General features: G+C 45.8%; 1 protein-coding gene across 1 annotated transcript in view; it reads right to left on the bottom strand.

The window, feature by feature from the left end:
* LOC138268219 (FH1/FH2 domain-containing protein 1-like) overlaps positions 1-27,427 on the bottom strand; it is a 1,001,023-nt gene that overhangs the window by 454,502 nt on the left and 519,094 nt on the right. The window contains exon 15 of the mRNA XM_069217669.1: positions 24,208-24,363. Within this exon, the coding sequence (XP_069073770.1) occupies positions 24,208-24,363 (156 nt within the window). The remainder of the gene's footprint in view (positions 1-24,207; positions 24,364-27,427) is intronic.

The raw sequence follows: 27,427 nt of genomic DNA, 5'->3' as shown, positions 1-27,427 counted from the left end.
CTGTCTTGCTTCCTCTCCCCACCTTCCAGGGAAACACTGTAAGCACATTCAGCGAAGACCTGTAGATATCAGCCTTACGCCAGCTATGGGTGGGGAAAGCTCATGAAACACTGGCTTAAGCTGTGAACAGAGCAGGTGTGTCAGTTTTGTTGAAGGCAGGTGCCTCAGAAGCCAAATAGGGCTGGGGTGGGCCAACTTTCTTTGCCTTCTGACCTTAAGACATTTTTTGGGTAGCCCTTTAATTGGATCATCTTAGAATGCATTACTCACTTTCAGTTTATTCAAGCAGTTGTGGTGCCAAACGATATTCAATTATACGTTAAATGTTTAGAAACTGGCGCACCCAAAGACAACTAAAAACTCAAGCTGCCAGGCATCTGTCAGCCAAATACTACAAAAAGAAAGCCTGAACAAGGTGTTATGAGAAACATTTATTTTTGCGTTTGGATTTAAATTTGTCTTGCAACAACATTCTATGTGTAATATAGTGTCTAGCCAGCAAGTTACTCCTACTCTATGAATGAGATTGTAATGGTAATTTAGCAGAAATTGGGGCGTGGCTTCGGGCGCCAAGATGGCGGCCGCACTCTGAGAGTGCTCTGGACCCCTCCGTCATCCGCCGAGGAAGCCGACCCTATACCCACTTTACACAACCGTCCATCGGCCCTGGTATGTTCCTAATCCCTTGAGGAACCCAGGGAGCCGAGGAGCGGAGAGAAACGAGGTCTGGATCCGACCGAGGTCCGATTGAACCAGGGACCAAAATGGTGGTGTGGCCCGTGGCGGCCTGACGTGGCCCCGCGACGGCGCTGAATCCTCTATCGGGTGTATGGAAGCCCCGATAGAGGGAGTAAGAGAGGCTCGACACCTCGCTCCCCTCTGGGGCTGTGCCGCGCAGGGCCAGAGCGAGAGAGGAGGCGACCGACTCGGCTGCTGCGGGCACCGCAGTGGACCGACGGAGGCGGTGGCTTATCGGGGCCGGAGCGGCCTGGGCCCTCGGTGGTCCCCATCGACCTGCAAAAGGAGCAAAAAAGAGGTGAGGGCAGGCGGCCCGGCTAGGCGACAGCCCTCCACCTGGGCCTGTCCCCCGGGCCGGGTGGTAAAGGCAGCCAGGCGCTGGATTACCCAGAGAAGCGCGGCTCCCCACAGGAGTAGCTGTGGGTGGACAGAGCCGGAAGAAGATCTGCCCCGATGGTGTCGGGCTCGCCCGGGCGCGCGCGCTGGGGGCCCGGCAGATACAGGGGCAACCCGGAGGTGCGAAGGGCTCCGGCGACTTGACTGGGGTGCGGGGCGCGAACCCACAGTGCCTGGCACGGACAGAGGCTTGGGATAAAGGCCTCAAAATAATGTTTATTGCGGTGCCTCCTAGACGCTCGGCACACTGATAATGTCTCCTCTCCGGCCTCAACGATCAGAGGACCGATTTGTTTAAAAGCACAGAAAACCATCCCGCACCCGACCTTTCGTAAAAACGTGTACATAGATGCTCGCCTGAAGGAGAGGAGACCTGGAGAAGCGGAGCAGGCGCACAAGAAAAGCGGATGAGATGGAGAGTATCTCCCGTCCCGAAAAATAGGAGACCGGGCAGATAATAGCGGCTGCGCCCTTGAAACACCCCCCATTGGACTTGACCTCAGGGGCTACCAGGTGCTGGAGACTTGGCTTTCGTTAACCCCACACGGTATAAAGAAGTACAGGAAGCATTTCAGTGGCAAAATGGGGAAAGACAGAGCAAACACACAACCTCCAGCCTCCCAGCAGAAAATCGACCAGTTTACCTCCCCAGCAACTTCCCGAGGTGACGGTGAGGCCCCCACTGGATGCCATGCGCCAGACGGAGTGAATGCAATCCTACTGGCTATCCAGTCATCGCAACTGGCTGTGGAAACCAAAATAGGAGAGGTACGCGAGGATGTGGGCCTCATCTGTCAGGACCTCTGAAACGCAGTGGGTCGTATTACAGAAGTAGAGACCCGTGTCTCTCAGGTGGAAGACGAACTAGCCGACCTTAGAACTAAAGTGACCCAGCTGCAGATTCGTACAGGGGAGCAACACCGTTGCGCCGAAGATGCAGAAAACCGGTCAAGACGCAATAATCTGCGCTTCATAGGATTCCCGGAAGGAGCAGAAGACAATAAAGCCTCTGAGTTCCTCGAGCACTGGATCAGGTCCTAGATGCCGGAACAAGTCCTCTCGCCTTGGTTTGCAATTGAACAGACGGCCCTCGAAGGCCGATGATTGCACGTTTCTTGAACTTTAAAGACCGAGACGGAGTCCTCAGGGAGGCCAGACGCTCAGCCGACCTCAGCTGGGAAAACAACAAGATCCTGGTGTTTCCGGACTACACTTGTGAGGTCCAGAGCCGGCGTAGATCCTATGATCAGGTAAAACAGAAACTCAGAGACATGCAGCTTTCATATATGCTCCTATTCCCTACACGCCTAAAAGTCAATATGGCCGGGAAGGGGTACTTCTTTGACTCTCCAGAGGAGGCCTGGGACTGGTTGACCGAAGAGGGTCTTGGACCCCGAGGGGGTTCTCGAAGACTGGTTGAAGATCCCTCCGGGAGCCAGCGGCCCTCCCAGAGGGAACAGCGAAAGGGCCGAAAACGCACTAGATCCAGGCTTGGTGGTCGAAGAGGCCCTGGAGGTCTTGTATGTGAAGACAAAGACTGTGATCCTAGCCTTGGGCCCGAGGAGATCCCGGCTGCCGGCTGGAGGACAGGGACTCGAATCGAATAGCGGACGGATACCGCTTGAGCCAGTCCCCAACAATTGGTTAGGGTACTATACGAGACCTGTTCCGTGCCACCTGAACCTTCAATTAGTTCTGTACTGACCCGGCAGCCAGGCCAAATGAAAACCCATCCGAAAACGATGACCTGGCCGCCGCACGCTACATTCGGTTTGGTTTTCCGTTCACAAATTGCAGATGATCCGCCTAAATGGAGGGGTCCACCACTCCACTCCAACGTCTGTCCATCTGGCTGTATTGTTAAGGTTGGGTAATTGGGCGACAGATGCTTCCCGGGTTGAAGTATGAGGGGGGGGGGGGGAGGTTGGGGGGGGCAAGTTTACATTGAAGTTCCATAACAATGGTTTCGTAAGTTTCATTTACTTTTTTGCCTTTTTATTTTCTTGCTCGGAGGCGATTGACCCGCTACCCACAAGTAGACACCAGGCACATAAACATACCTATCTCTCTCACACGTGGCCCTCACTGACAAAGATAATATCATGGAATGTAAACGGCCTCTTGGACAAGATTAAGAGGTCGGCTGTATATAATACCGTTCGTAGGTACACCCCTTCGGTGGTGTTGTTGCAGGAGACGCACCTGCTTGGGACTCGATGTCCTATGCTCACGAGGGGAGGATATGACAAGGTTTATCACTCAGGGTTCTCTAGAGGTTCCATCGGGGTGTAGCTATACTACTTCATCGTACATTGCCCATGGTGGTCATAGCCACGCAAACCGACCCGCAGGGTAGATATGTTACAGTATCCGGCTCGCTACATGGCCAACCACTCAACCTCATATGTGCATATGCCCCCCTAACAGGGTTCGATGCTTTTCTGACTTCTCTCCGACAGGTAGTGGCTGGACTCCCTCAGGGTACCACACTCGTAGGAGGAGATTTCAACACAGTTCTAGACCCTGAATTAGATGTGTCCGGAGGCGCCACGATCTGGCAATCTGGTCGTGCTAGAACTCTGAGTGGCTGGGCTGAGGGCCTCGGCCTATGTGAGGTCTGGAGAACCCGGCACCCTAGAGCAAGACAGTACACGCATACCTCAGCAGCCCATAAGACACATGCTAGAATTGATCTTGTGTTTGCACCCGCGATAGACATTATCAATATCACTGGGGCTGAGATCCTCCACTGCTGGGTTTCCGACCACGCACCAATTCAAATCCGATTGGGTGGCGCAGATCCCTTTTGCCGCCCGGTATGGCGCTTGAACGCATGGTATTTACAAGATGAAGAATACAAAATAGCAATCAGAAGTCATCTCACACAATACTTTGAAGAGAACCTAGGATCGGTGCAATCCTCGGGCACGATCTGGGCCGCATGTAAGGTGACAATTAGGGGACACGCCAAGCACCTCCTTCGCATATGTGAACGCACGCGAAACTCCCAAGTAACAGTACTAGAGGCCCAGGCATTGCGCCTTGAGCACCGGCACTCCGCTTCTCCCTCGGCCACCTGCATGCGGCAACTCATGAAGGTGCGCGAGGAAATTAAAATCCTGGTCTTAGAGTCCGCCAAACACGCCTGGAGGGCTTCGGCTGCTCGAGTATATGGCTGGGGGGACAGGAATGGGAAACTCCTACACTGGCTGGCCACACGACCAATGGCTAATAGGGTTGTTTCAGAAATCGTGGATGAGGAGGAGATCCTTGCTACGACACCTAGAGATATTGCACAAAGTTTTGCTTCTTACTACGCACAACTATACGAAGAACGTCCCCGACCTCAGGTAGAGAAGGAGTCCCCACTCCTCAACGACATTGCCCTCCCCAAGTCCTCCCAGGTAGTTCGAGATAGCTTGGAAGAATCAATAACTTTAGAGGAAGTCACGGGAGCAATAGCCACCTTGGCCTCGGGCAAGACCCCAGGCCCTGACGGCTTCCCAGCAGAATTGTACAGTAAGTGCAGTGACATACTAGGTCCTCACCTCCTCAACATGTACATTGAAGCGGAGAGCAACAGTCGATTCCCTATTTCAATCGACCAAGCCACAATCACAGTAATCCCCAAAACACAACCCCCGTCGCGGCATTGTTCAGACTACCGGCCCATATTACTCCTAAATACCGAAGTTAAAATACTGTCCTCTATCCTCGCCACTAGATTGAGGACTGTGCTCCCGTCGCTGGTCCATCCCGACCAATGTGGCTTTATGCCCTCCCAAAGCACTAGACATTGTATCAGACGATTGCACTTGGCCCTGGCGCACCGTGGAGTCTTGACTCAATCCCCAAAGGCTCTACTCTTGCTTGACTTCGAAAAAGCTTTTGACACCGTGTACTGGTCCTACCTGGATCAAGTCCTGCAGAGAAACGGGATTGGCCCTAAATTCCGAAAACTGGTGGGGTTACTATAGTCACATCCAAAGGCCAGGGTGCAGGTGAACGGAGCTATATCCGACCCATTCCCTATTGGTCATGGCACTTTGCGCTCGTGATAGAGCCCCTGGCAAAATTGCTCAGAGAGGACCCCTTGGTTGAGGGATGCTCTTGGCCCACCAGATCGGAGGACCAAGTGGCACTCTACGCCCACGATGTTCTCCTATACATAGCCAACCCTGCTACAAGTGGCCCACGTATTCTACAGATCCTGGACCTCTTCTTAGAGGCCTCAGGCCTCATACTAAACCCCCGTAAATCTCTGCTGGTCCCCCTGCATCCCTCGAGAGATAGTATTGACTGGCAACAGAACAATCCCATTAGACAAAATAGTTTCAAATACTTGGGGGTCCACATCGCTCTCATCCCGGAGTTGGCATGGGAACTTAACGTTACACCCCTTACTACCAGGAACAAAGGCGACCTTCAGCGTTGGCAAACCCTGCCACTTAACCTGCTTAGGAGAATAGCACTCTTTAAAATGATGGTTCTTCCTAGGCTCCTTTATCTACTGCAGAACTTCCCATACCCAGTCCCCAAGAGATGGTTTAAAGAACTTGACTCAATGATCCGCTTTTTCTTGTGGAAGGGTACCCGACCCAGACTGGCCCTCACTACTTGCCAGAGAGATGTCTACGACGGAGGGTTGGGGATGTCCAACATTTACTACTACCACCTTGCAACTCATCTGCTCGTCATCAACGACTGGGTGGGGGGAGGCTGGTTGGATCCTGCGTACCGACTCGAACTCCACACCATGGGCTACCCCCGGGTCTTCGACGCTCTCTATGGCTGCCCGATTCCTCGGACTATCCCTGAGGTGACGAAAGTGGACTTGATGGGGTGGCAAAATGCCCAGAAAGTAACAGGCTGGTGGAATCGCTTCACCCAACAGACCCCGTTGTGGCACAGGAGGTTCCTTGCTGAAGTATCGGGCCTGAAGGGGTTCCAGAAATGGGACAACATAGGAATCTCTACAATGGGAGACGTCTGGGGGGGGGGGGGGGGGGGGGGGGAATCACATATGTGGTCATTCAAGGAGCTTCAGGGACTCTTCTCCTTAAACAAAACACAATTTCACAAATACCTTCAACTCCGCCAAGCTTTGCTGACACATACGCGAATGGGGATCACGTCCCTGAGTACAGTCCCATGGAAGCAAGGGTATTAATGGGTGGCTTGGGTAGAGGCGGAGTTTCCCAGGTATACCGTTCACTGATAGCCAACTCCTCTGGTCCCCTAGAGGGACTTCGCCGCAGATGGGAGGAATGGGTGGGACCAATAGAGGAGGAGGAATGGAGGGAGGCACTTATGGCACCCCGGACCTTAACGATGTCGACCCGATTTCGCCTCCTGCAATCCTTCTACCTCCACACGGCATGCCTTACCCCTGCAAGGTTGCACAAAGCGGGCCTTCGCCCCACGGCCGGGTGCCCCCGGTGTCCCTACCCAGGAGCTGATTTCTTCCATATGGTATGGGAATGCCCGATCATAGAGACTTACTGGAAGGCAATCACTCAGCAGATCTCTAGGGCCCTGCAGGAAGAGGTGCTCTGCACGCCGCTCCCACTTCTACTCGGGGTAATGGGAGATGTGGACATGAGGAGAGCAGACCGGGTTTTTTTAGGTGTGGCATGCCTAGTGGCTAAGAGAGACATTATGACAGATTGGAAAGCGGGAGTAGCACCATCTTTATCTAAATGGAGTCGAGGGATGGACTGGTGTGCACAACGTGAGAAACTGGTATACGAGGCTAGGGGATGCCCAAGTAAACATGACAAAATATGGGGGAAGTGGGAAGCCTTGACGGGGGACTAATACGAAGCAGGGCCCTGCGCTTCGTGGGGGCACTTGTTATAGAGACGCAACAGGAATATTCCTGTGTCAGGTTTCCGCTCCATTACTTGTATACCTTAATACGAGCCTGAGACCAGGGTATTGTCTACCACTTTGAGGCGCAGACACGACACACTGAGCTCTAGATGGGATTGGGTTGAGAGTACTGAAGCATTAACTGTTTTAACTGTTTTAATTGTATTAATTGTTTTATGCAGTTGTGTATGTCCACTTGGTTGGAATTTTCTTTTTTCCCAAAACAATCAAAATTACTTTATAAAAAAAAATTAGCAGAAATTTTGTGGATTAACACATAATACACAAAAAAAACATAAGTATATCGTGCTCGAAAATGCAGCTTTAATTGACAGAGATTCCAAACCACAAATAAATCCTGTTTCACAACTTTTACTATCTGTGAAACAGTGAAACTCAAAGCACTTTAGCCCCAGCCTCATACTTGGAGATAGTGTCTGGAGACTCCCTGTTGTGTAGATGGCAGTCCTTTCAGAAAGCTGGTAGAACAGCCAAGCTGCATGTCACACAGCGCGTGGTCCAGTACAGTCATGGCCGGAACGCCCTCTGCTCCCTCTGGGTCAGTACACTGTTTATATAATGAACCATACTGTGTTGGAAGTACATTTCTGATGCAATGATATGTGTAAGTGGTAGATGCTGTTTCCTAAAAGGGCAACACAAACCAGCATATTGTGTACAGTGTCCTTTATCCTTGGACAGAAAGCACTGATTATATGTTGTGGAAAGGCTAACGAAGCAAGCAGCTTGTCCCTCGTCCTAGAATCACAGCCAGCTCATAGAAATATTTAAAGATCATCGCTAAAAGCAGCCTTGAAAGATGAATAAAATATGAACACTAAACCAAAGCTAAGACATGGGTGACAAACTAGGGTCCTAGACGTCCTCACAACACCCTCCCTTTGCTATTTATAGAAGACACATTCTAAAAACCCATCCACAATACTAGAAGTAATAAAATGTCTAAAAATCCTAAAGGCAATAAAATGCTCATATCAGCAAGCAGAGCAAACAATTAAAAAAGGAGCCAATAAAAATGATAATTTTCCTAAAAACAAAGGCTGAATTTAAAAGCCATCAGAGGCAGCCATGATGTCAACTAACACATCCGTGGAGTCCACATGCCCATAGCTGTTGAGCTAGGCCAAATCATAATTGGAGCTGTAGCGTCCATATCCATGCAGGATGGCTCATAAAAGGCATCTTGAAGCAACTCTAGTTTCATGGGACTCCCCCAGAAATGAACCCTCAATGGGAACATCCCAAGATGTCTGTAGATAGTACAGATGGCTGTGAAAGACACACATCCAGTGAGCACTCGAAAGGGCACCAAGGAAAACAGAACACAAGCTTCACGCATTAGAACCATACTGGTTGAAAAGGCAAAGACCAGTTGTTGTTTAGTTCATATAACAAAGATATTCCCTAGTGCTGTATCATGCGTTCATGACACAGCTGGACATGCTGTAGTTCCACCACCATTCAGCTTTGAAAGTTAACATCCATTGGGGAGCAAAAATAGTAATAGCAAAATACCACCAATTATGCCAATACAAGTGGTATGCCTCCAAAACCACTTGAAAACAGGGTGTGTGTATAAATAGTGGTATCACTCCAAAGACAATCTGGAAAGGACTGACAAAACCAGATCCAATCACTTTAAAAAGTGCACAAGAGCAGCGGTGTTGAAAGGATTAAAAATGTGGCTCACAAGTTCACCAAAGTGCCTTAGAAAGTTGGTATGTAAAAGCCACTGTATCTCTGCAGATGACCTCACCACTTGCAATTTGAATGTTTCACAGGCAGATGTAAGCACCACATGTTTTTTAAACAATATCGTTTTTGGTCGGCTCAGTTTGTGAAAGTTAACATTAAAGATTGAAACAGAAAGCCACAAACTCACTACCCTAATCTCATGCATCGGGGGAATAACACATTGCCACAGCAGGCCACTTTTTGAGAAACAGAAATCACATGTTGGACACCTGATCTTATTTCACAGCAGTCTTGATCACTCAACATTAAGTAACTTCCATTTGAAAGTAACTGAAACAGTGGACAAATCAAGGGAATGGGAGCTCACTTCAAGTAACAAGCTAAGTCAGCTACTGACGTGTTACATACGCTGTGCAATGTCAACTGTTAAAAAATCATTGAGTAGCTTACAGAAGTTTCACAATCACTTCCACTAAGAAACACTTTCTTTTCCCAGCTCATAAATTGTAATTGAAAGGCAGATTCCACACCTCATGTATAAAATTCTCCCCTAACGTTTCAAACCTACCTAGCGGAATATGTTTCAAATACAATGTGAACTGAAACATTGACAGTGCCAAGGAGATTACTCCATGTACTAACCACAGTGCTGATGGTGTTTCAGCCATTGTGAAAGGCAACTTTTCTAACTTTTCTATATTATACATTGTGTATGTTGCATCCTTCTTTGCCATTATCTGTTGCTTGCATGTTAAACTGAAGGGCAGGAATTTTGAGTTCATGTGTTTCTAGGACACATGGTTAGATTTTTGAACCTGTAATGTCCAACTCAGCTGCATTATAGATCCAAGCTGACTCTGTCCATGTTGTAAAAATGACATGTTGTTTTGTATGGTAGCAACTGCAGAATGACACATTGTTGTTAAGAGTATCCTACTTAGGTAACAGGACTGCATGTTTTGGACGGCAGAACAGCAACGTGTGGGAGACTAAGGGCCTGATTTGGATATTGGGGAATGTAATAATCAGTCACAAACATGACAGATAATGCCCCCCATATTATAAGCTTCAAAGGACATAATGGGATCTTAAAACATCGGACGAGATATCCGTCACGTTTGTGATGGAGTAGTCCCCTCCATCAAGATCTAAATCAGGCCCTAAGTCTATCCACACAATTAGTGACTGTCAGCCTAACTCGTGGCTAGCTCACAGTGCCTTACCCAAACCCCCAACCCACCGGAGTAGATGGTGATTATGGCAACCTGAATATGACACTCCGACTCACCAGGGAAGCCGTGGAAACAGGTCTTACCCCTTTCGGGTTCTTACTTATTCATGCCAAGGCAAGACAGCAAAGATGAAAGCTAAGTTTTTAATACATTTACTAGAACAATCGTAACCTGGCATATAAAGAGTGAGCTGCGATAATTAGGCAGATAAAATAAAGCAAAAAGTTATCAGCATTACGAACATAATAAAGAATATAAAAAATCCAACCATGATGTATGTATTTCAAGATGTTTTAGAGGTTCCTACCTAAACCTATGTCTATGCCGAGAGCATAGCCGGTGTACCCTTCTGCCTGGCCTGACCTAGGGGATTAGCCCCAACCTCATACCTTGTAATAGTGTGTTGCAGATGGCAATCATCTTAGGAGGTTGGTAGATCAGCTTCAGCCAAGCTGTGTCCCAGGACAGTTGTGGCCAGAATACCCTCTGCCCCCTCTGGGTCAGTGCATTGTTTATAAAATAAACCATACTGTGTTGGAAGTACAATTCCGATGCTATGCTATGATTAGGTAACAGAACGGGCAACACAAACCAGCATATCTTGTACAATGTTGGACAGTGGGCCTTGGACAGAAAGTACTTATTATATGTTGTGCAAAGGCTAACTCAACAAGCAGCTTGTTCCTCGCTTTCCTAAAATAAAAGCCAGCTGATAAAAATATGTAAACATCATTGCTAAAAATAGCCTTCCTAAAATGAATAAAGTATGAAAACTAAAACAAAGCTAAAACAGGGGTGACCAGTCCGGATCCTAGAGGTCCTCATGACAACATAACATATGAGCTATTGATGCACTATCACTATACCAAAGCATCACTATATAAGAAACATATACAATAAAATAATGAGACAGCTGTGCATTTTTAATTAAAAAAAGAATGCTATGAATGGTTCAAAAACACGAAAAATGCAAAGCAAATGACATGTTCTATTATGGCTCTGCAAACTATGCTAAATAAACCCATTCTGCACTTAACTCTCAGGAAAGCGAGGGCAAGCAGACACAGGATTCTCTCGGAATTAATGTGGGGTGTTCGAGCTCAGCACTCAACAATCAAGAGAAACAGAAACTCCAATGTCAAACCCAGTGCTTATATTTTAAAACTTTTAGATGAAAATAGGTTTATTCAGTTTAACTGTTGCTTCATAAACACACATGCTTGGCTACAATCACCTGGCCTGCAAGATGCCACTGAATATAATTAAAAACAGCCCTACTCATACCCTCACAAAGCCTCCACCCACCACCACCCATAAGGTGGTCTTTCCCAATCCTGGTATAAGAAGGAACTTTTAACCACAGTCTACTTTCATACTATACAGTGCGATGTGTTCCACATGTTACTGTCCCAGGCTGCACCCGGGTGTAATCTCCCAAACTAAAGAAGTAATCAGAGCTAGACACAAAGGGGAGGCCTCAAATAGGAATTCCTTAACTCTCACAACAGAGATTGCAGTCCCACTCCTCACCCCTATTATCCACCCAATGGCAGTGCTCAGGAAGAATAGCCAGCAGCTCCTTGCTAACAAAAGGCTTCAAAGAATTTCTATGGGTAACCATGTCTCCATTTCACTCATTTCAGTGTCAGGATCTCCTTCCTTCAGCTACAGGAATGCAGGTAATACATTTCCACTGTCAGAGAGCACAGTTGTAACCCTTCATCTTGTACAATGACAGAATAGGGGCATCCAAAATGGGTACCACTTGCCACCATTACTCAGGCTCAGTCACACACACAATGTATGACCACATGTTACACACACTGCACATGTGCATGTGCTTGACATAAAAACAAGCATGCTAGCAAAAAGTCCTACATATATCAAAGAAACTTTACGTAACTGTGATGGTAGGGTTCTGAGAGACAAAAAGTCTGGCCATGCTACTGATTTCTTATAAATATACGGCATGCTGCTACCACTGCATTGTGTTCTTTATCAAGGAGAAGGGCAGTAGCCTATACCCATAAAGAAGGCATACTTGATGCATCCCTCAAAGTCAAAGAAGAGGGACAGGATCTCACATAGTCAGGAACAGGCCTGAGACTGTGCACAAGCCTGATCAGCATGACACAAGCGTGAAAATAAAAGCCAAGTTATCAGAAATACATACAGTTGGGCACTTTACGCAGTGGAACACACCCATATATACTGCAGGGGATACTCCCAACAGTGGTAGAGTGACTGGTGAGGTTTTGGAGTTAGATAGAGGCAGTGTAAAGGAAAAGTAGAGAGAGAAAGGAGTGATTATATAATGAGATGACGTAAGTAGAAACAGAAGAGGTGAGTTATAGAGAGGTATAGAAAGACAGGAAAAGTAGTGAGAAGATGCAAGGTTCAACGAGGAATGAGGCAGAGAGAAGGTCATAATTAGAAGTGTAAAAAGATATCAAGCAAAGACAGTTGTGAGGCAGAGAGAAGAGTATAAAGAGAGGGGTGAGAGTACATATACGGGAAGGAGGTAGAGAAACAAAGATGAGGGGAATAATGACCAGTGATGTTGAACCAGAGATATTGAGAGGTGGACGTAGAGAAAGAGAGAGAGAGGTTGAGGAAGAGAAAAGGAGCAGGTAGAGGCAGAAAGAGAGGTAGAAGGATAAAGATTCCTTTTAATTGCCAGAAACTGCCTAAACACACTAGGGTTAAAGTTGGTCAGAGCGAGCATGCCCAATTGTCAAATTACAAAATAATCCATTGTTTATGCTTAGTAAGGCAACCTCCTGACTGCCTCAGCCACTTTCCAGGGGGCAACTTGGAAGGTGGGGACCCTGTGCAACTGCCCAATTTGCTCATGCCTTAATAATTATCTGCTCAAGCTGCAGAAGTCCATGTCTTGCTTTCTATACTTATTTGAGAATAATAGTCACTGTGAGCCCTGTCCGATGCAGGTCACCTTATGCCCTTTGCTGAACTCCAATACGCTCATGAAAGTTTCTGATGAACACAGCACCGATATGGGTGGTGGGGAGTGGGGCGGGGAGAGGGGCAGATGAGCCCCCTCTGGATTCTTCACTCAGGTGCAAAGTACGCTGGGGAATAGCAGACACTTCATTACGTTGGCTTATCGAACCATCAGAGCCACCAGACTCAAGCCATTGATGTCTCAGAAAACTAAGTAGGACAATGAATTGGGTGGTTCCCTGGCAGACCCTGAATAAAGTCAGGCCATACATTTTGTACAGCATGTCTCGATAAATGCCCGGCTCAAACTTATCCAATTCATCTAGGGCTACAGCCCATATCTTACACCTTAGTGTCTTCAAGTTCTGTATCCCTAGATGCCTATGATGTGTCCCTAATGTAACCAGACAGGTGCTATATTTGGGCATATAGTTCATTTCTGAAGGATCATTGGGCCTTGGCGGGACGATCTCACAGCATGGCTCTCAGAAACGACCAGGAGATGTGACCTGTGTCAACACAAAATCTGTTTCCTCGGCTTCATGACAAGATCTAAGGTGGGCAGATAGGCTAGCAAGTTCAAAGACTTGGCTTTTGCCAAGATACAAAACGCATGAACTGGATAGCCTCCCCCGTTCCAGATTTGGGACATTGGTGGGGTGATCTATATGCATATGCTAAGGCTGACTCATCTTTGCGCCTAGCCAACACTACAACCAGGCCAGCATTAATACTTGATTGGGAACCGTACCTGGAGGAACTACACTCCCAGTCTGGCAAAAGCCGCTCTAGGGGAACAATCCTGTCACTTCAGCGAGTGTATATATAGTGGTGGACATCCATGTCTGTGGGAATGATAGACATTTACAGAACGCTAGAACCATCAAAACACATTTCTGCCTCTGGTAGTATACTGTTGATTGCCTATTCATTTGCAGTTTTTGGTGTCTCAATTTGAGAGATGAGAGGGGGATTTGTGCATTTAAAGGCTGGGGATCTTTTTGTGGGGAGCGGGGAGTTCAGGAGGAAGATTCAGTTGGAATTCCTTTTGGCTGGCTGATTTGTATTGCTCTTTCAAAATGCCAATGCAGCCTATCTCAAAAAAGCTGAAGTTCACAGAACAAGGATTGCTTAGACCAGCTCCAACCCTTGTTTTTAGCCAGTGGTAGTGCACAGTTATTTGACAGTTATTCCAGATCCATGAGAAGTGGAGGTGGCTGGACTGCGCCACTCACCTCCCTTAATGTTTTACTGTATTGCATATAGGAACGTTATGGGTCTTAGTGGCTGATTTTCAGGGAATTGTCCTGGTGGAAAGCAACCATAATCCACTGGCCCTATTAACTGTGACAAAAGAAGTCACTTATGTAAGGGTGCCATAAGGCTAACAATCCAAAATGGGACCTAGCAGCTACACCAAGGAGGGTTAAGGACCATATTAAAACTATTGTTTTACGAAAAGCAGACCTACTGGCCTTCTCAAAGGCTCAAAATACCAAACTAGTAGTTTCTGGGCCTATTAGCTTTATGAATGGGATAGCACATCAACGTAAATGAAGCAGACCTACTGACCTTGTCAAAAAGTCATCAATATTAAAAAGAAATGTATATTTCATAAATTCACACACTCCAATTTTCAATAATAGTGATTGTCTCAAGTTATTTTTAATGAGCAAGTTACTTACCTTCGGTAACAAATGATCTGGTAGAGACATATTCTACTTGCAGATTCCTTACCTTAGAATTTCACCCAGGCACCAGACTGGAGATTTTCCTTCGAGCAGTACCCTTGCACGCCCTTAGGTGGCGTTGGTCAACTCCGCATCCTTCATTGGCGCTGTGGTTTCCGTGATGACATCGCGGTTGTATAAAGGCACCACCCCGGCATGCTGACGTCAGTTTATTTTCACAATGCTCTACACCAGAAGCGTGGAACCACGAAGAACACTAACATTGGTGCGCCAGATTTAGGGCCCTGAAAGGGAGTCCCTGTCCATAGAAATCAGTTCGCAGAACAGGAAGGATGGGTGGGTCGGTATGGAATCTGCAACTAGATTATGTCTCTACCAGATAATATGTTACAGAAGGAAAGTAACTTGTTCATCTCATAGAGATCTCTAGTTGCAGATTGCTTATCATAGAATACATACCCAAGCAATACCGTCCCCTGAGGTGGGTCTGCAAACCAAGATCACACTAAGAAGTCCTGCAGGACTGATCAGCCAAAGTAGCCATCCCTGTGTACCTGACTTTTCAGGTAGTAGTGTTTAGTGAACGTGTGCAGGGACACCCACGTTGCTGCCTGGCAGATGTCAAGGACTGGAACTCTGCGTGCTAACGCTGGTTGTGGGAGTTGCTCCGGTGGAGTGAGCACACAAACCCTCAGGGGGCTGCTTCTTAGCCAAAGCATAGCACATTTTGATGCAGAGAACAACCCAACTAGAGATGGTCCTTTTCTGCACCGCCCGACCTTTCTTCGCACCCACATAACTAACAAAGAGTTGATCGTCCACCCAGAAGTCTTTGTTATGGTTGAGGTAGAACGGCAATGCTCTTTTTTGATCCAGACGAGAAGGATGTGGGAGTGCATAAAAAGTAGGCAAGGTGATGGATTGGCCTACATGAAAGGGCGTAACCACTTTATGGAGGAATGAGGCCTTGGTACAAAGCACCACTTTGTCAGGATGGACAGAAAAAGGGTGGCTTTGAAGTAAGAGCTTGCAGCTCATTTACTCTACAAACACAGGTGATGGCTACCAGACAGGCTGTCTTTAAAGTGAGAAGCCAAAGAGGACAAATATGAAGGGCCTCAAAGAGAGCACACATGAGGTAAGTGAGAACCAATCTGAAATCCCACTGAGGCATTATGAACGGGGTAGGCAGAAACATGTGGGTCAGACCCTTGAGGAATCACCCAACAATGGGAGATGTAAAGAAGGAGGGTTGGTCTGGTAGTCTGAGGAAAGCAGAAATAGCAGACAGATAACCTTTAAGGGTGCCAAAAGTAGAACACTGCTGGGCAAGAGAAAGTACAAACAAAAGAACCTCAGACAGGAGGTGCAGAAAGGGGATCAACAGACTTGTTGGTACACCATGCCACAAATTTGTGCCAACAAAAGGTGTATACTGTTTGGGTGAGGGGATGCCTGGCTGCCAAGATAACATTACAGACTTTGGGCGGAAGACAGAAAGCTGTCAACTGCTGCTGCTCAATCTTCACACATCAAGGGGAGACTGGACAGGTTCAGGTGAAGACCCATCCCCTGCTGCTGTGACAGAAGATGCTTCGGGAGAGGCAGTCTGAGTAAAAGATTGATGGCCATGCCTAGAAGCTCGGGATACCATACTCTTCATGCCCAGTCCGGAGCCACAAGAATTACTTGGGCCTGTTCGTTCTTGATCTTCTTGAGAACTCTGAGCAGAGGTGGTATTGGGAGACAGGCATTTATGAGAGGCCTGAGTTTCACTTAAGAAGAAAAGCGTTGCTGTGTGAGTGCCGCCTTGGAAACTCAACCGCGCAAAACAGCTGACATTACATTTTCTCTGCAGAGGTGAACAGATCTAACCAAGGCTCTCCCCATTGTTGAAAGAGACCTGACGCCACCTCCAGAAGGATACGCCATTCATGATCTATCATCTTGTCCTTTTTGGGCGACAGAAACCAGCAGGAATAACAACCATAACCTACGTCTGGCACAGGGACCCTCTCCATGGCTTCCTTGGCCAAGAGAGACATAACTTCCTCTCTGAGAAGTGCCACGTGATCCTCCATCATTCAATCCTAGGATGGTGGCATGGATGGAGGGGTAGTCGCGAAGGGGAGGAAGTGGCTCCTTCGGAATATCTGTAAAACCTACCTCTGCAACATGATGGACTGCTAACTAGGCAGGTGATGACGGATCCTGCCTCTGGCTGGTCCCTGGTAGTGAAGTGTCAGATTAGGAAGGTTTGGAGGCAGTAGCGGGGGGCATCAGTGGACTGCTTCTCCCTGATCCAGGAGAACCGTATACCCACGTCCACTGCCATGCAGAGGCTGGGCAGAATGCACAGCATAATGGCTGGAAGGGAATGGACGTGGTTGGATGCCCCTTCTATAGCCACGAAAAGGGTGAAAAGCAGACTGAGGTAGGCGAGGGGCTGCTGCGAGGTCCAAGGACCTGGCTGTTGCACAAGAATCCTTAAAGTGCTTGAGCGCCGAGTTTGCTTTGTCTCCGAAAAGAAGGATGCCATCAAAGAGCTTAAGGGTGGCTTGGACATCCCCCAAAGAGCCAGACGTCCTCAACCAGTTGCGGCACCTCAGAGCCACCGTCAATGCAAACACTCTGCCCAGTGAGTTGGTGGTATCCAATCTACTTTGGATTGTGAACTTTGCTGCGTCTCTCCCATCAGCAACTCCTTGGGAAAGTACAGCCCGGGCCTCATCCTGGACCGGTGGGGCAGCACTTGAGCACCTGCATCTCACAGCATGTGGGAATAATGGCCCAAAAGGAGTGCAGTGTTCACAGACCGCAATGCCAGGCTGGCGGAAGAAAACATCTACTTCCCAAGTCTATCCAGCCTCTTTGATTCCCTATCAAGGGTTGCGGATGGGAACACGCCATAGGAAGTGGAGGCTTGGATAACCAAGCTCTAAATGGTGGCTTGTCGCGTTAGGAAAACGTAGTCACCTGGGGCAGGACAATGGCAGCAGGCAATAGTCTTGTTCACAGGCACCCCTGTGCTGGGTTTGGACCAAGTACCCAGAAGGACGTCTGTAAGGGCTTATTTAAAGGGAAGCAGGGGTTCAGAGGATGAAGCGCCAGGCTGAAGCACCTCTGTTAGGAGGTTAGCCCTGACTGCCACCGAAGGCAGCTCTCCGCACCACCACTGTATATGAAGCACCCTCCTCCATACTCACAGTATGGGGAGACAGCATGCCAGTATCTGGGGAGGTATCAAGACCACTGGCTTCACCCAGGTCCGCATGCTAGTTCATGGAGTCTTGGAGCTGGTACTCTAAAGTGTCCAGCAACCCCTCCTCTTCCTCACCGTACCCTAGCCCATAGTAAAAGAGTTCAGGATCTGGCATAGATGGCACGCCTCCTGCCAGAGTCAGTGTCATATGACGCCCATCCAGCTCTGTTTTGGAGTCGGCAATGAGGATAGGGGTGGCGGCACCCGGGGGCCAGAGCAGCGCTGGGAGCATCAACAATTAGAACCAATGCCAGGGAAGGTTGTGGTGGTACGACGACACTGGTTCAGATCCAGGAATGGATCCATGGATGCCCCTCGGAGTGGTGGCCGAAGCTGATTCTTAGCTGAAGCTCATAAAATTCTTTCAGCTGAGCAGGGGTCGCTCTGACTTCCGGAAACTCAGGGAAGCAAGAAGTTGGCCCAGATGTAGGCTCTGCAGATGGAGGCCTTGAGTGACGATGCTCACTACCACATGTCTCGTCGGCCGACAGACGGACGAGGTGAAGTAGAAGAACGGTTGGCCTTCTTCAATGACTTCTTATGCCTTGATTTACCCAAAGGTCCAGACGACTTGGAGTGGGACGAAGAAGATGGGAGTTCCACAACCGATCTCGAGACTTTCCTCTTGACTGAGAGCTGGACTTGCGCAGAGCACTGGGCTGTCATCAGCTTTAGGGTCCTCTCCCTCAAAGCCTTTGGATTAGTGGCCTAGCATTCGGACCACGCCTTCGGGTCATGGTCACGCTCCACACACCAAAGGCACATAAGGTGCGGATCCGTCACCAACATCACCCAATGAGAAGACCCGCAGGGCTTGAACCTGGTCTTCCTAGAGGACATCCTTGACACACCAGAGTTATACAACTCGAAAAAAGACTTCACAAAAGTGAAAAAAGACCAATCAAAAAGTGACTGAGGGGTAGCTCTCTTAGGATCAACGCTGGCTGTCACAGAAAGAAAATAACTGACATCAATACTGCGGGGTGGCGTCTATATAGGACCCGCAATGCTGTATCCAGAGCAGACAATGACGGACACAAGCCAATCAATGCCACCTAACTGCGCACTGGTTACTGCTAAAAAAAAATCTCTGGATTCAGACTGATGCCTGGGGAAACTGAAAAGGTAAGGAATCTGCAAATAGGAGTCTCTATCAGATTGACCCTTTTTTTGTAAAGTGGGTAGCTGTGGATTTTGGGCCCTAGCTCAGCTGGCACCTGGCAGACCTGCATATTTTAAAAACCTAGACACCTAGGGGAATCCAGGATGGGGTGACTTGTGTGGCTCCCACAAGGTCTTTTTTACCCAGAATGCCCTGCAAATCTCAAACTTTGGCTGAAATTACACATTTGCCTTACATTTCTGTGATGGAAACTACTGGAACCCGCAGAAATCCACAAAATTCTTATCACCCAGTATTACCCCACTTGTGCTGATAAAAACCTGCCCCGCTTGTGTGGCTGGGTCTTGTGCCTGTGACAGGAACGGATCAAACAAAGGTCAATGGGAGCCCTTGCATGGAGGAAGATCGGGGTGATTACTCCATCTACCCCAAATGAGCAGACTGTTGCTCATTTACTTGGGAGTGGGAGGAGGCATGGCCATGCCCATGCAGAGCAGCCCCCCCCCATATTTATTTAAAAAAAGAAAAAAAATCCTGGTATCTACTGGGCTTTCTGCATTCCCCTTTCCAACAATACTTCTCCCATAAGAATCAGTGCTCAGGGCTGAGATATCCTCCCAAGCAAGATTCAGTGAAAGTGAAACAAGCTCTTCAGCTCATTTTACTTTCACCTCTGTTTATAATGACGTCACCGTGCTCTGCTCGACATTACATACACAAAAAAAGTTAAGGCTGCTCTAGAACCTCTTACCGATCAGCCCCAAACCTCAGGGATTAAAGAGGAAACCCTCTAGTGCACAGCATCTAATGGGCTTTTCTTTCCCTCCCCAGTGTTGACCAATGGCCGACACCTGCACTGGGAAGGGTGTGCGGGTGTTTGCCATTGGACAACACCTGTACCTACAGGGTTAAGTACATACAGGGTTAAGTATCCTTCTGTACTGGTTCTATTATTTTGCCTTTTTTCACCACAGAACCCTGTAAACATTCCTCCTATGTTTATGAAGCTCACAAATTCCGGCTACCATTTTTGTGATATTCTGGAGCATCTAGAGCGCATCTCTGAGTCTTCGTGACAGTGGACAGTACGCTGACAAGCAGAGCATGACCTCTGTTGGCGTGCATCTCTCCTGTCTGTAAGTTACTATTCCTCACGCAAGCAAGCTTTTTGTTATATCGTATTGATACAATGTCTTACAATCCAATTCTTATTTCAGGAGACTCTTACAAGTAATTTAGGACGTTGTTTTGCAATTCTGATCTGATTCTTGAGACCAACTGAATGCATCTATCAGTAAGTATTTGGCCACATTGCTCTAGCACTTTCTAGCATTTTCTAGATACACCTCTTAAACCAAATTCTTGAAAACAATTTTTTCATGAGTATGCAGTTTTGCAATGATCCACTCCGGTTTATTCATTTTTGTATTCATTATTCTATTTGCTGGTCCCCATTTTTAGTTTACAGTAATTTTGTTCTTGCATTATTGAACTGCGAATGGTCGTGCTGATGATTCCCCAACCCCCCTTTGTTTGGTGTTGAAACACTATTCACAACCAAGACAATGTGAACACAATATTTGATGAACTGTTAGCATTTCGGACCTAGAGAATTGGCCTGACCTTTATTACCTGAAACTGTTTCATTGTCATTTGTTTATATACAGTGTTCTACAATATTTTGGCATCTTCTATAGTCCATCACTTGAGCACAGAGCACTTTTGTCTTAAAAAATTAATGTAGTAAGTATATACACAGTAAATATGGGTTCAGCTGTTTTTTTTTTTTCTCTTAAAGATTAAATTCTATGGCTTAATCAATGTTGATGAATTCTACAGTTTGATTGACTGATTTGACTTTGAGTAATTTCATTGTAACACTTGGAATCAACGTTCTTGATATATCTGCTTGTGCCTGGTTCTAGCCAGTGTCAGGCTGCCTCTGTTCCTAATAACCAGACGTTTTAGGAGGGCTGATATTGCTAGCTCCCTGAAATAGCCCATAGACTTTCTGTACTCTTGGCGGAACTGCTTGGCAGAAGACCAGAGGCGCAAGGATTGTGTTGCGGCTCTACTGTTTCATAAATCATTTGAGTGCTGAAACAGTATTCACTGAAAAAAATCTGGGCCCATCAAAAGGTATGTCCATCGCGCGCTTGGACATCTCCTAACAAAATCAGTTAAATTCATCCAGCTGTGCCTTCTACGCATCCCTCTGGCGTAAACAGCTCTGCCTATACAACCTGAGGTGTTCAAACCAGCATGTAGGACATACTTAGCTGTGTCTTGACCACCATGTTTTGTTTGAGACAAAGAGGCGCTGAGGTCTCCTTGGATGCTGGCAAGATCGCCCTGCCATGTCCCATCAAAAATGGGTGTACTAGCCCAGAAGGCATATTGCATTCAAGAAGCTTAGGGCTAAAACAGCTGAAAAGAACACACTCTAGGAAGGCTTGACTATATTTGGAGGGGTGGTAGGAAAGGAATTAGGAGTGACTTTACCAGTCAATGACTGTACCCACAGGATTTCAGGCACAGGATGCTGTGTAAAAAGATAGTGATCACTATAGGCTGGTCTATGTCATTTGGTTACAAGGAGACTGACCAGAGGGACCACGCATAGCTCAGTCCAAGCGGCCAAGACAGTGTCTTTGGCATCCTCTTTGAATTACAACAGTGGCTCAGATGATGTTATAACAGGATGAAGGATCTCAGTTAAGAAATTTGATTTAGTTTTACCAGGAGGCATCTGTAAGTCTAGAACTTCTGCTGTCCTTGGCACTATTAGTGTGAAAGAGGCATTTCTTTCCAGTGGTGGCTCACGTGCTGAGTCCAGCTCTGTCTTTGGAGATGTATCTAGTCCACTGGTATTCTGTAAACTCAGATATATTCCATCATCAGTCTAGTAATAAGAAAGCAAGTTGTCTGCCTCCTCATCATCACTGGTGTTGTGTTGAACATTTTGCGTCCCCTGAATTGTGTCAGAATCAGAATCAAATAAGGCCTCAAGCCCATGATACCATAGGCACTAAGGAAAAAAACAAAGGCTTACAGCCTGGTTGCATAATGACTGGTTGCACTTTTGTAATCTCATGGCACAACATAGACCTGGAGCGGGCCAACATTGATTTAGGTTCTGAGACTGGAAGACTTGGGACTGGCAGAGCCAGCATCGTGGCCAGCATAGAAGGGACTTGCGTGGACCCACAAGCCAGGATAGAAGTCTGAAGCAGAGCAGATTCAGACCCAGGAAAGGGTCCCTTTGGGTAAGTTCACACTGGGGGAAGAGCCTGGTGCTATGTACAGTCCGCTGCCCAACCAGACTGGGAGGAAACCTGAAGGTCCGTGTCCTGCTAGAAGTGAAAGGAATCTGCTTTCTGAATCCAGGGTGGGGGAGGGGTCAACAGCTCAGCTCTGGGTGAAGATCTGTGCAGAGGGAGTAGAAAGCAGACTGCATCCTGGGCTACAGGGGACTATCAAAAAGTGCTGGCTTACCAGATGGAGTGTCATCGGTGTGGCCAAGTTTCAAAGCAAGTAACACCGCAATCCACTCCGAACTTGGTCTAGAAGCTGCAAAATTGTATTAAGTGAAACATCACTGTGTGCCAAATTACCTTCTACCAGGGGCGGTTCCTCTGCTTGGGTGGAGGAGCGTCGCCCCAGCCAGCAGGAGCTGCAAAATAATGTTGTTGCACTTTTATTTCCAAAGGGGCTATGGGGTGACGAGCAGTGAGGGGAGTGCACAGGGGCAGGCCAAACACACGTGCGCACAAGGGCTCTCTCCAAACCAGCACTGTGTTGCCGAGTTGGAGAGAGCCTGCACAGGGTCCCAATCTGCACTGGAGCGCCCCAGCCAGGACGCTCCAGCCAATCATAACGCTGCTCTGAGCAGCATCATGACTGGCACAATGCAGGCTGGGAACCTGTGCCTCCAATGCAGCAGAGAGTGGCGGTGATGTTCAGGTAAGGTTTTTTTTTTGTACGTTTTTTTTTTTTTTAACACCCCCCACCCCGCCACTTTTTCAAGTCGCAAGCCGCAACTGCCTTCTACAAAGACAAAAAACACACAACTGGAGCTATGTAAACCTTTGTGCCATGTTGTCTCCAGCCAGTTCCTACAATTATAGAGTGATAGTCTTGCATTAGAATTAGCAGCTTGTTTTTACACTACTGATATGTTAACTTTATCTTATTTGTGTGTATCTCCAATAAAACTATGGGGCAGCACATTCACCTAACGCAATATACAAATGATCCTGTTCTCTTGGATCATACTCCGTGAGACATGCAATGGCCCCTGGATAACCTGGCAACACACAATAAGAAAGACAACCTAACTGATTTTTGAATGGAACCAAACTGGAAGCGTAATGATCTAGGGCAATGCAAAGATAGTGCGGCCTACAAACATTTAACATCCTGGTCTCTTACCATTACCGTCCAGGTTGAGATGTGTGTTTATCGATATTTATTCAAAAGGCAAAAATCAAATCAATTTCCATTAATTTCAAAACATGATAGCATTGTTATGCACAACTCAATCTTCAAGTCAATGGAAGACAAAATATATAATAAAGCCATGTATAGTTCTACGGAATCCAGTATTCTGGCGTGTGGAGCACACTTGAAGCATTTCACGCCGCAAGGGCACTTCGTTGGGTGGCATGCGTGCCGTACTTCTGTTGCTGTGTATCACATACAGCAAATAAGCAATGACAAGATTCTCGATCATCAGAAAAAGAACAAATCAAGGTTCTAACTTATTCCAATACAATACATTAAAGAGTAGAGTGTTCTTTTCATGTTCTAGACTAAAAACTAGCTCAGTACATTGCTCAAGACCATAATCTCTCACCAACAAGTACTTCACTAGTAAAATCAACAGTTGCTCGTGTTCCTAAGGGGACCCCATTAACTATATTCCAGCCTGAGCATAATTTACATACATATTACCTCTAACCTTTGTTAATGGTAGCTGAAGTTTGCTTAATATTTCATGCGCTATTATGAATCAACAATTTGAGGCATCATTTTTATTATATATAAAATCGCAAATTGAACATGAAACAATTTTATAAAGGTGGCTTACTTTTCGCAATGACTAAGTCAGGGGACTTCAGCTTGTGAATGCATACAAATGCTAAATCTTTTCAGTGTCTTTTAGAATGATGCATTGACACATGATTATGCACTTCGCTGTGCAGGTTAATTTCTTACCTCAATGCCTTCTTTGTTAATGGCAAATTCGTCAAAATTAAGAATAGCATTTTTAATGATATGCACCGCTGGAAGGACAGTCAGGCCTATGTTGATTGCATTGCTTCTCTTCGGATCCAAAACAACGATATACTGTTTTTTCACATCAGCAGATTTCTTAAAAAACAAAAAAAAAGTAAATGGTTACAAACTAATTGTATTTGGGGTGGGGCTGGTTAGACTGTATGACATACAACTGTACTATGAATCGTGTCCAGAAGAGCAGTCGAAATGAAATAGTGTCACTAGGCAGCAACTAATCACCCAGCTACAAACACGTATTTTCCAATATACAAACCAGAGGTGCAGAGTAACCTTTGAAAGTGTTGAGGTGTAACAATTTCACGAAACTGCAGCTAGTCAACACCTGCATCAAGTGAGCCGTAATGCCTCTCCAGTATTGTTCCAGGGGTAATCATCTGGGGAATTTGGAATATATAGGGTCATATGGCAAATATTACAGCACGTTCTTCACTTACATTTGAAAAAAAACATTGGTTCCGAAAGATTACTCATTAAATATTCCAGTAGTATTATGGTGTGCTGGACTTAGCTTGACCCTCCCCAACAGTTTTGCAGGCTCACCGGAACCAAGAAGAAATGGTTTAAATTTAGAGCACTTTTAAAACAGGTTCCCTAGAACATATCTAAAAAGGTACTGAGTAACCATGCATTCCCAAAAGGTCCATTTAAGGCGCGCTTACTTGATGTCGGTGCCTGCGCCAGGGAAGGACCATTCCCTTAATTAATCTTCACACCAGCTTGACACTTTTGTCAAAGACGCGGCACTCACAGGATTGCACAAATCTTCATTTAATAGATAAAATGATACCAAACAAACAGACACCAACGCATTTCGACCTTCACGGTCTTGATCACGGTAATTACTCAATCCATTCAGTGCCCTATTTATACTATTCATCTCAGCCATGCCTTTATGTGGCATTCTGGGATATGTAGTTTACGAAGTGTATATATATACTAAAACTAAATATAGTCAATTATAAACACCAAACCAATACACCTAATTTCACCCCACCAAATTGCCAAAGCAAAGAGAAAACTAAAAAACAATTATTAAAATAACAGAAGGAACTCTACTCATTACTCAAATTGATCATAGTTTACAATGTCATCCATCACTATCTGAATCCAATATTCACAAATATGTATGGTTATGTTTACATCAGTCTCTAATTCCACATGTATAATTTAGGATCATATCCATATTCCTCATTATAGGGTCTAGTGCCCCAATTACTTGGACTTACCACTGGCCAATTTTCTACAGGTAGTATGAACATTTCCTTATGCCTTGTAACTACCACTAGAAAGTGAGATATATTTATAGGATACGCCTAGCTTCTTTATCCCAATTATACATCCTTGTGTAATCGTTGCAGCAGAAACAAACAACTCCCTTTGTTCCTTATTATAATTTATTCTGAGGAATTCTTTCGTTCCCTTTAACCACTTGAGAAATTCATTATTTATTCAAGAGTCCTGTTCGAAACCACTTTGAATGTCTTGTTTCAACCACTGGTCGGAAAACATAGTAGGATCTTAGGTGTCATAACACAGCAGAGATATTTGCCTTTGTGTTGTTGTTCAAACCAATTGCCATTTCACATTCGTATATTTTCTCCAAGCTATGCAAATCTCATGATGGGGTGGTGGGAGAAATGCATAGCTTGGGGTCAAGAGAACGACCATTACATGGATAAAGTGGTGATGTGGTTGCGATGTATAGATGACCTATTCTTGATCTGGCATGGAACTGAGGAAATATTCAAGGAATTCTTTAGTAGGCTGAATAGAAATGATTTTGGATTTCAATTTACTTATAAGACAAGTAAGAGTTCTATTGAATTCTTAGACGTGTTAGTGTTTATTAAAGCAGATGAATTACAAACTACACTACACAGAAAACCTACAGCAACCAACAGTATCCAAGTTTCCATCCTAGATCATTACACAAAAGCATTCCATACGGTGAGTTTATACGCATTAAAATAAATTGTTCAAATGAACAAGACATGAATGAAAAATTTGGTGAGACTAAACAGAGATTTCTAAATAGAGGTTATAAATTGAAGGCAATAAAACAAGGTGAGACAAAAGAAAGGGCAAAGACACGAGCACAGGTACCGGTTAAGAATAAAAAAGTACCAGAGCAGTCAATGATGGAAAATGATGAGATTAGACTTATTCTGGACTACAGTAAAGAGAACCAACAGATATTGAATGTATTAAATAGATATTGGCATTTGATCCAAAGAGATAGTGATATTGGACAGAGAGTGGGTACTCGCCCCTCAATCACATACAGGAAAGTGCCTTCATTAAAAGATATGTTAGTCAAAAGTCACTTTGAGACCTTCAAGGTCCCCAACTGGCTAGCAGATGGAAATAAGGGCATTTTTTTTGCAAAAAGGGCAAAGCATATAAAATTGGCTGCAACAAAAAGCCAATAACAGACTTTAGGGGAAAAGAGATTATGATTAGAGAAAGAATCACAGGTAAAACAACTTTTGTGGTATATGTCATAGAATGCCGGTGTGGTCTGAGACACGTTGGCAGTACTATATGCCCTTTAAAAAAGCGTATTTTGGAACACATTAGAGCAGTGCAAAATGAGGAAAATACTTATGCTATGACCAAGCATTTGAAAACTCATCCAGAATCAGATTGGTTGTATATGAAATATTATGGCATTGCTACAATACAAAAACATGAACGGGGAGGTGACAGAGTTCAGAAATTGAGACGTTTGGAGTCCAGATATATCATCAGATTAAAAACTAAGCTTTTGTTTCGGATAAACTGTGACAAGGAATTATACTGTCATTTATAATTATGAATGAACAATATGAATTGAGTTATACTATCTATGGAAAAAAGGAAATGTTCATACTACCTGTAGAAAATTAGCCAGTGATAAGTCCAAGTATTTGGGCACTAGACCCTATAATGCGGAATATGGATATGTTCCTACATTTTACATGTGGAATTAGAGACTGATGTAAACATAACCATACATATTTGTGAATATTGGATTCAGACAGTGATGACATTGTAAACTATGATCAATTTGAGTAATGAGTAGAGTTCCTTCTGTTATTTTAATAATTGTTTTTTAGTTTTCTCTTTGCTATGGCAATTTGGTGGGGTGAAATTAAGT

Source organism: Pleurodeles waltl, chromosome 12 (assembly GCF_031143425.1).
Source record: "Pleurodeles waltl isolate 20211129_DDA chromosome 12, aPleWal1.hap1.20221129, whole genome shotgun sequence".
Lineage (NCBI taxonomy): Eukaryota > Metazoa > Chordata > Amphibia > Caudata > Salamandridae > Pleurodeles > Pleurodeles waltl.
The sequence above is the reverse complement of the archived record's forward strand: the minus strand, read 5'-3'. Positions and strand labels throughout refer to the sequence as shown.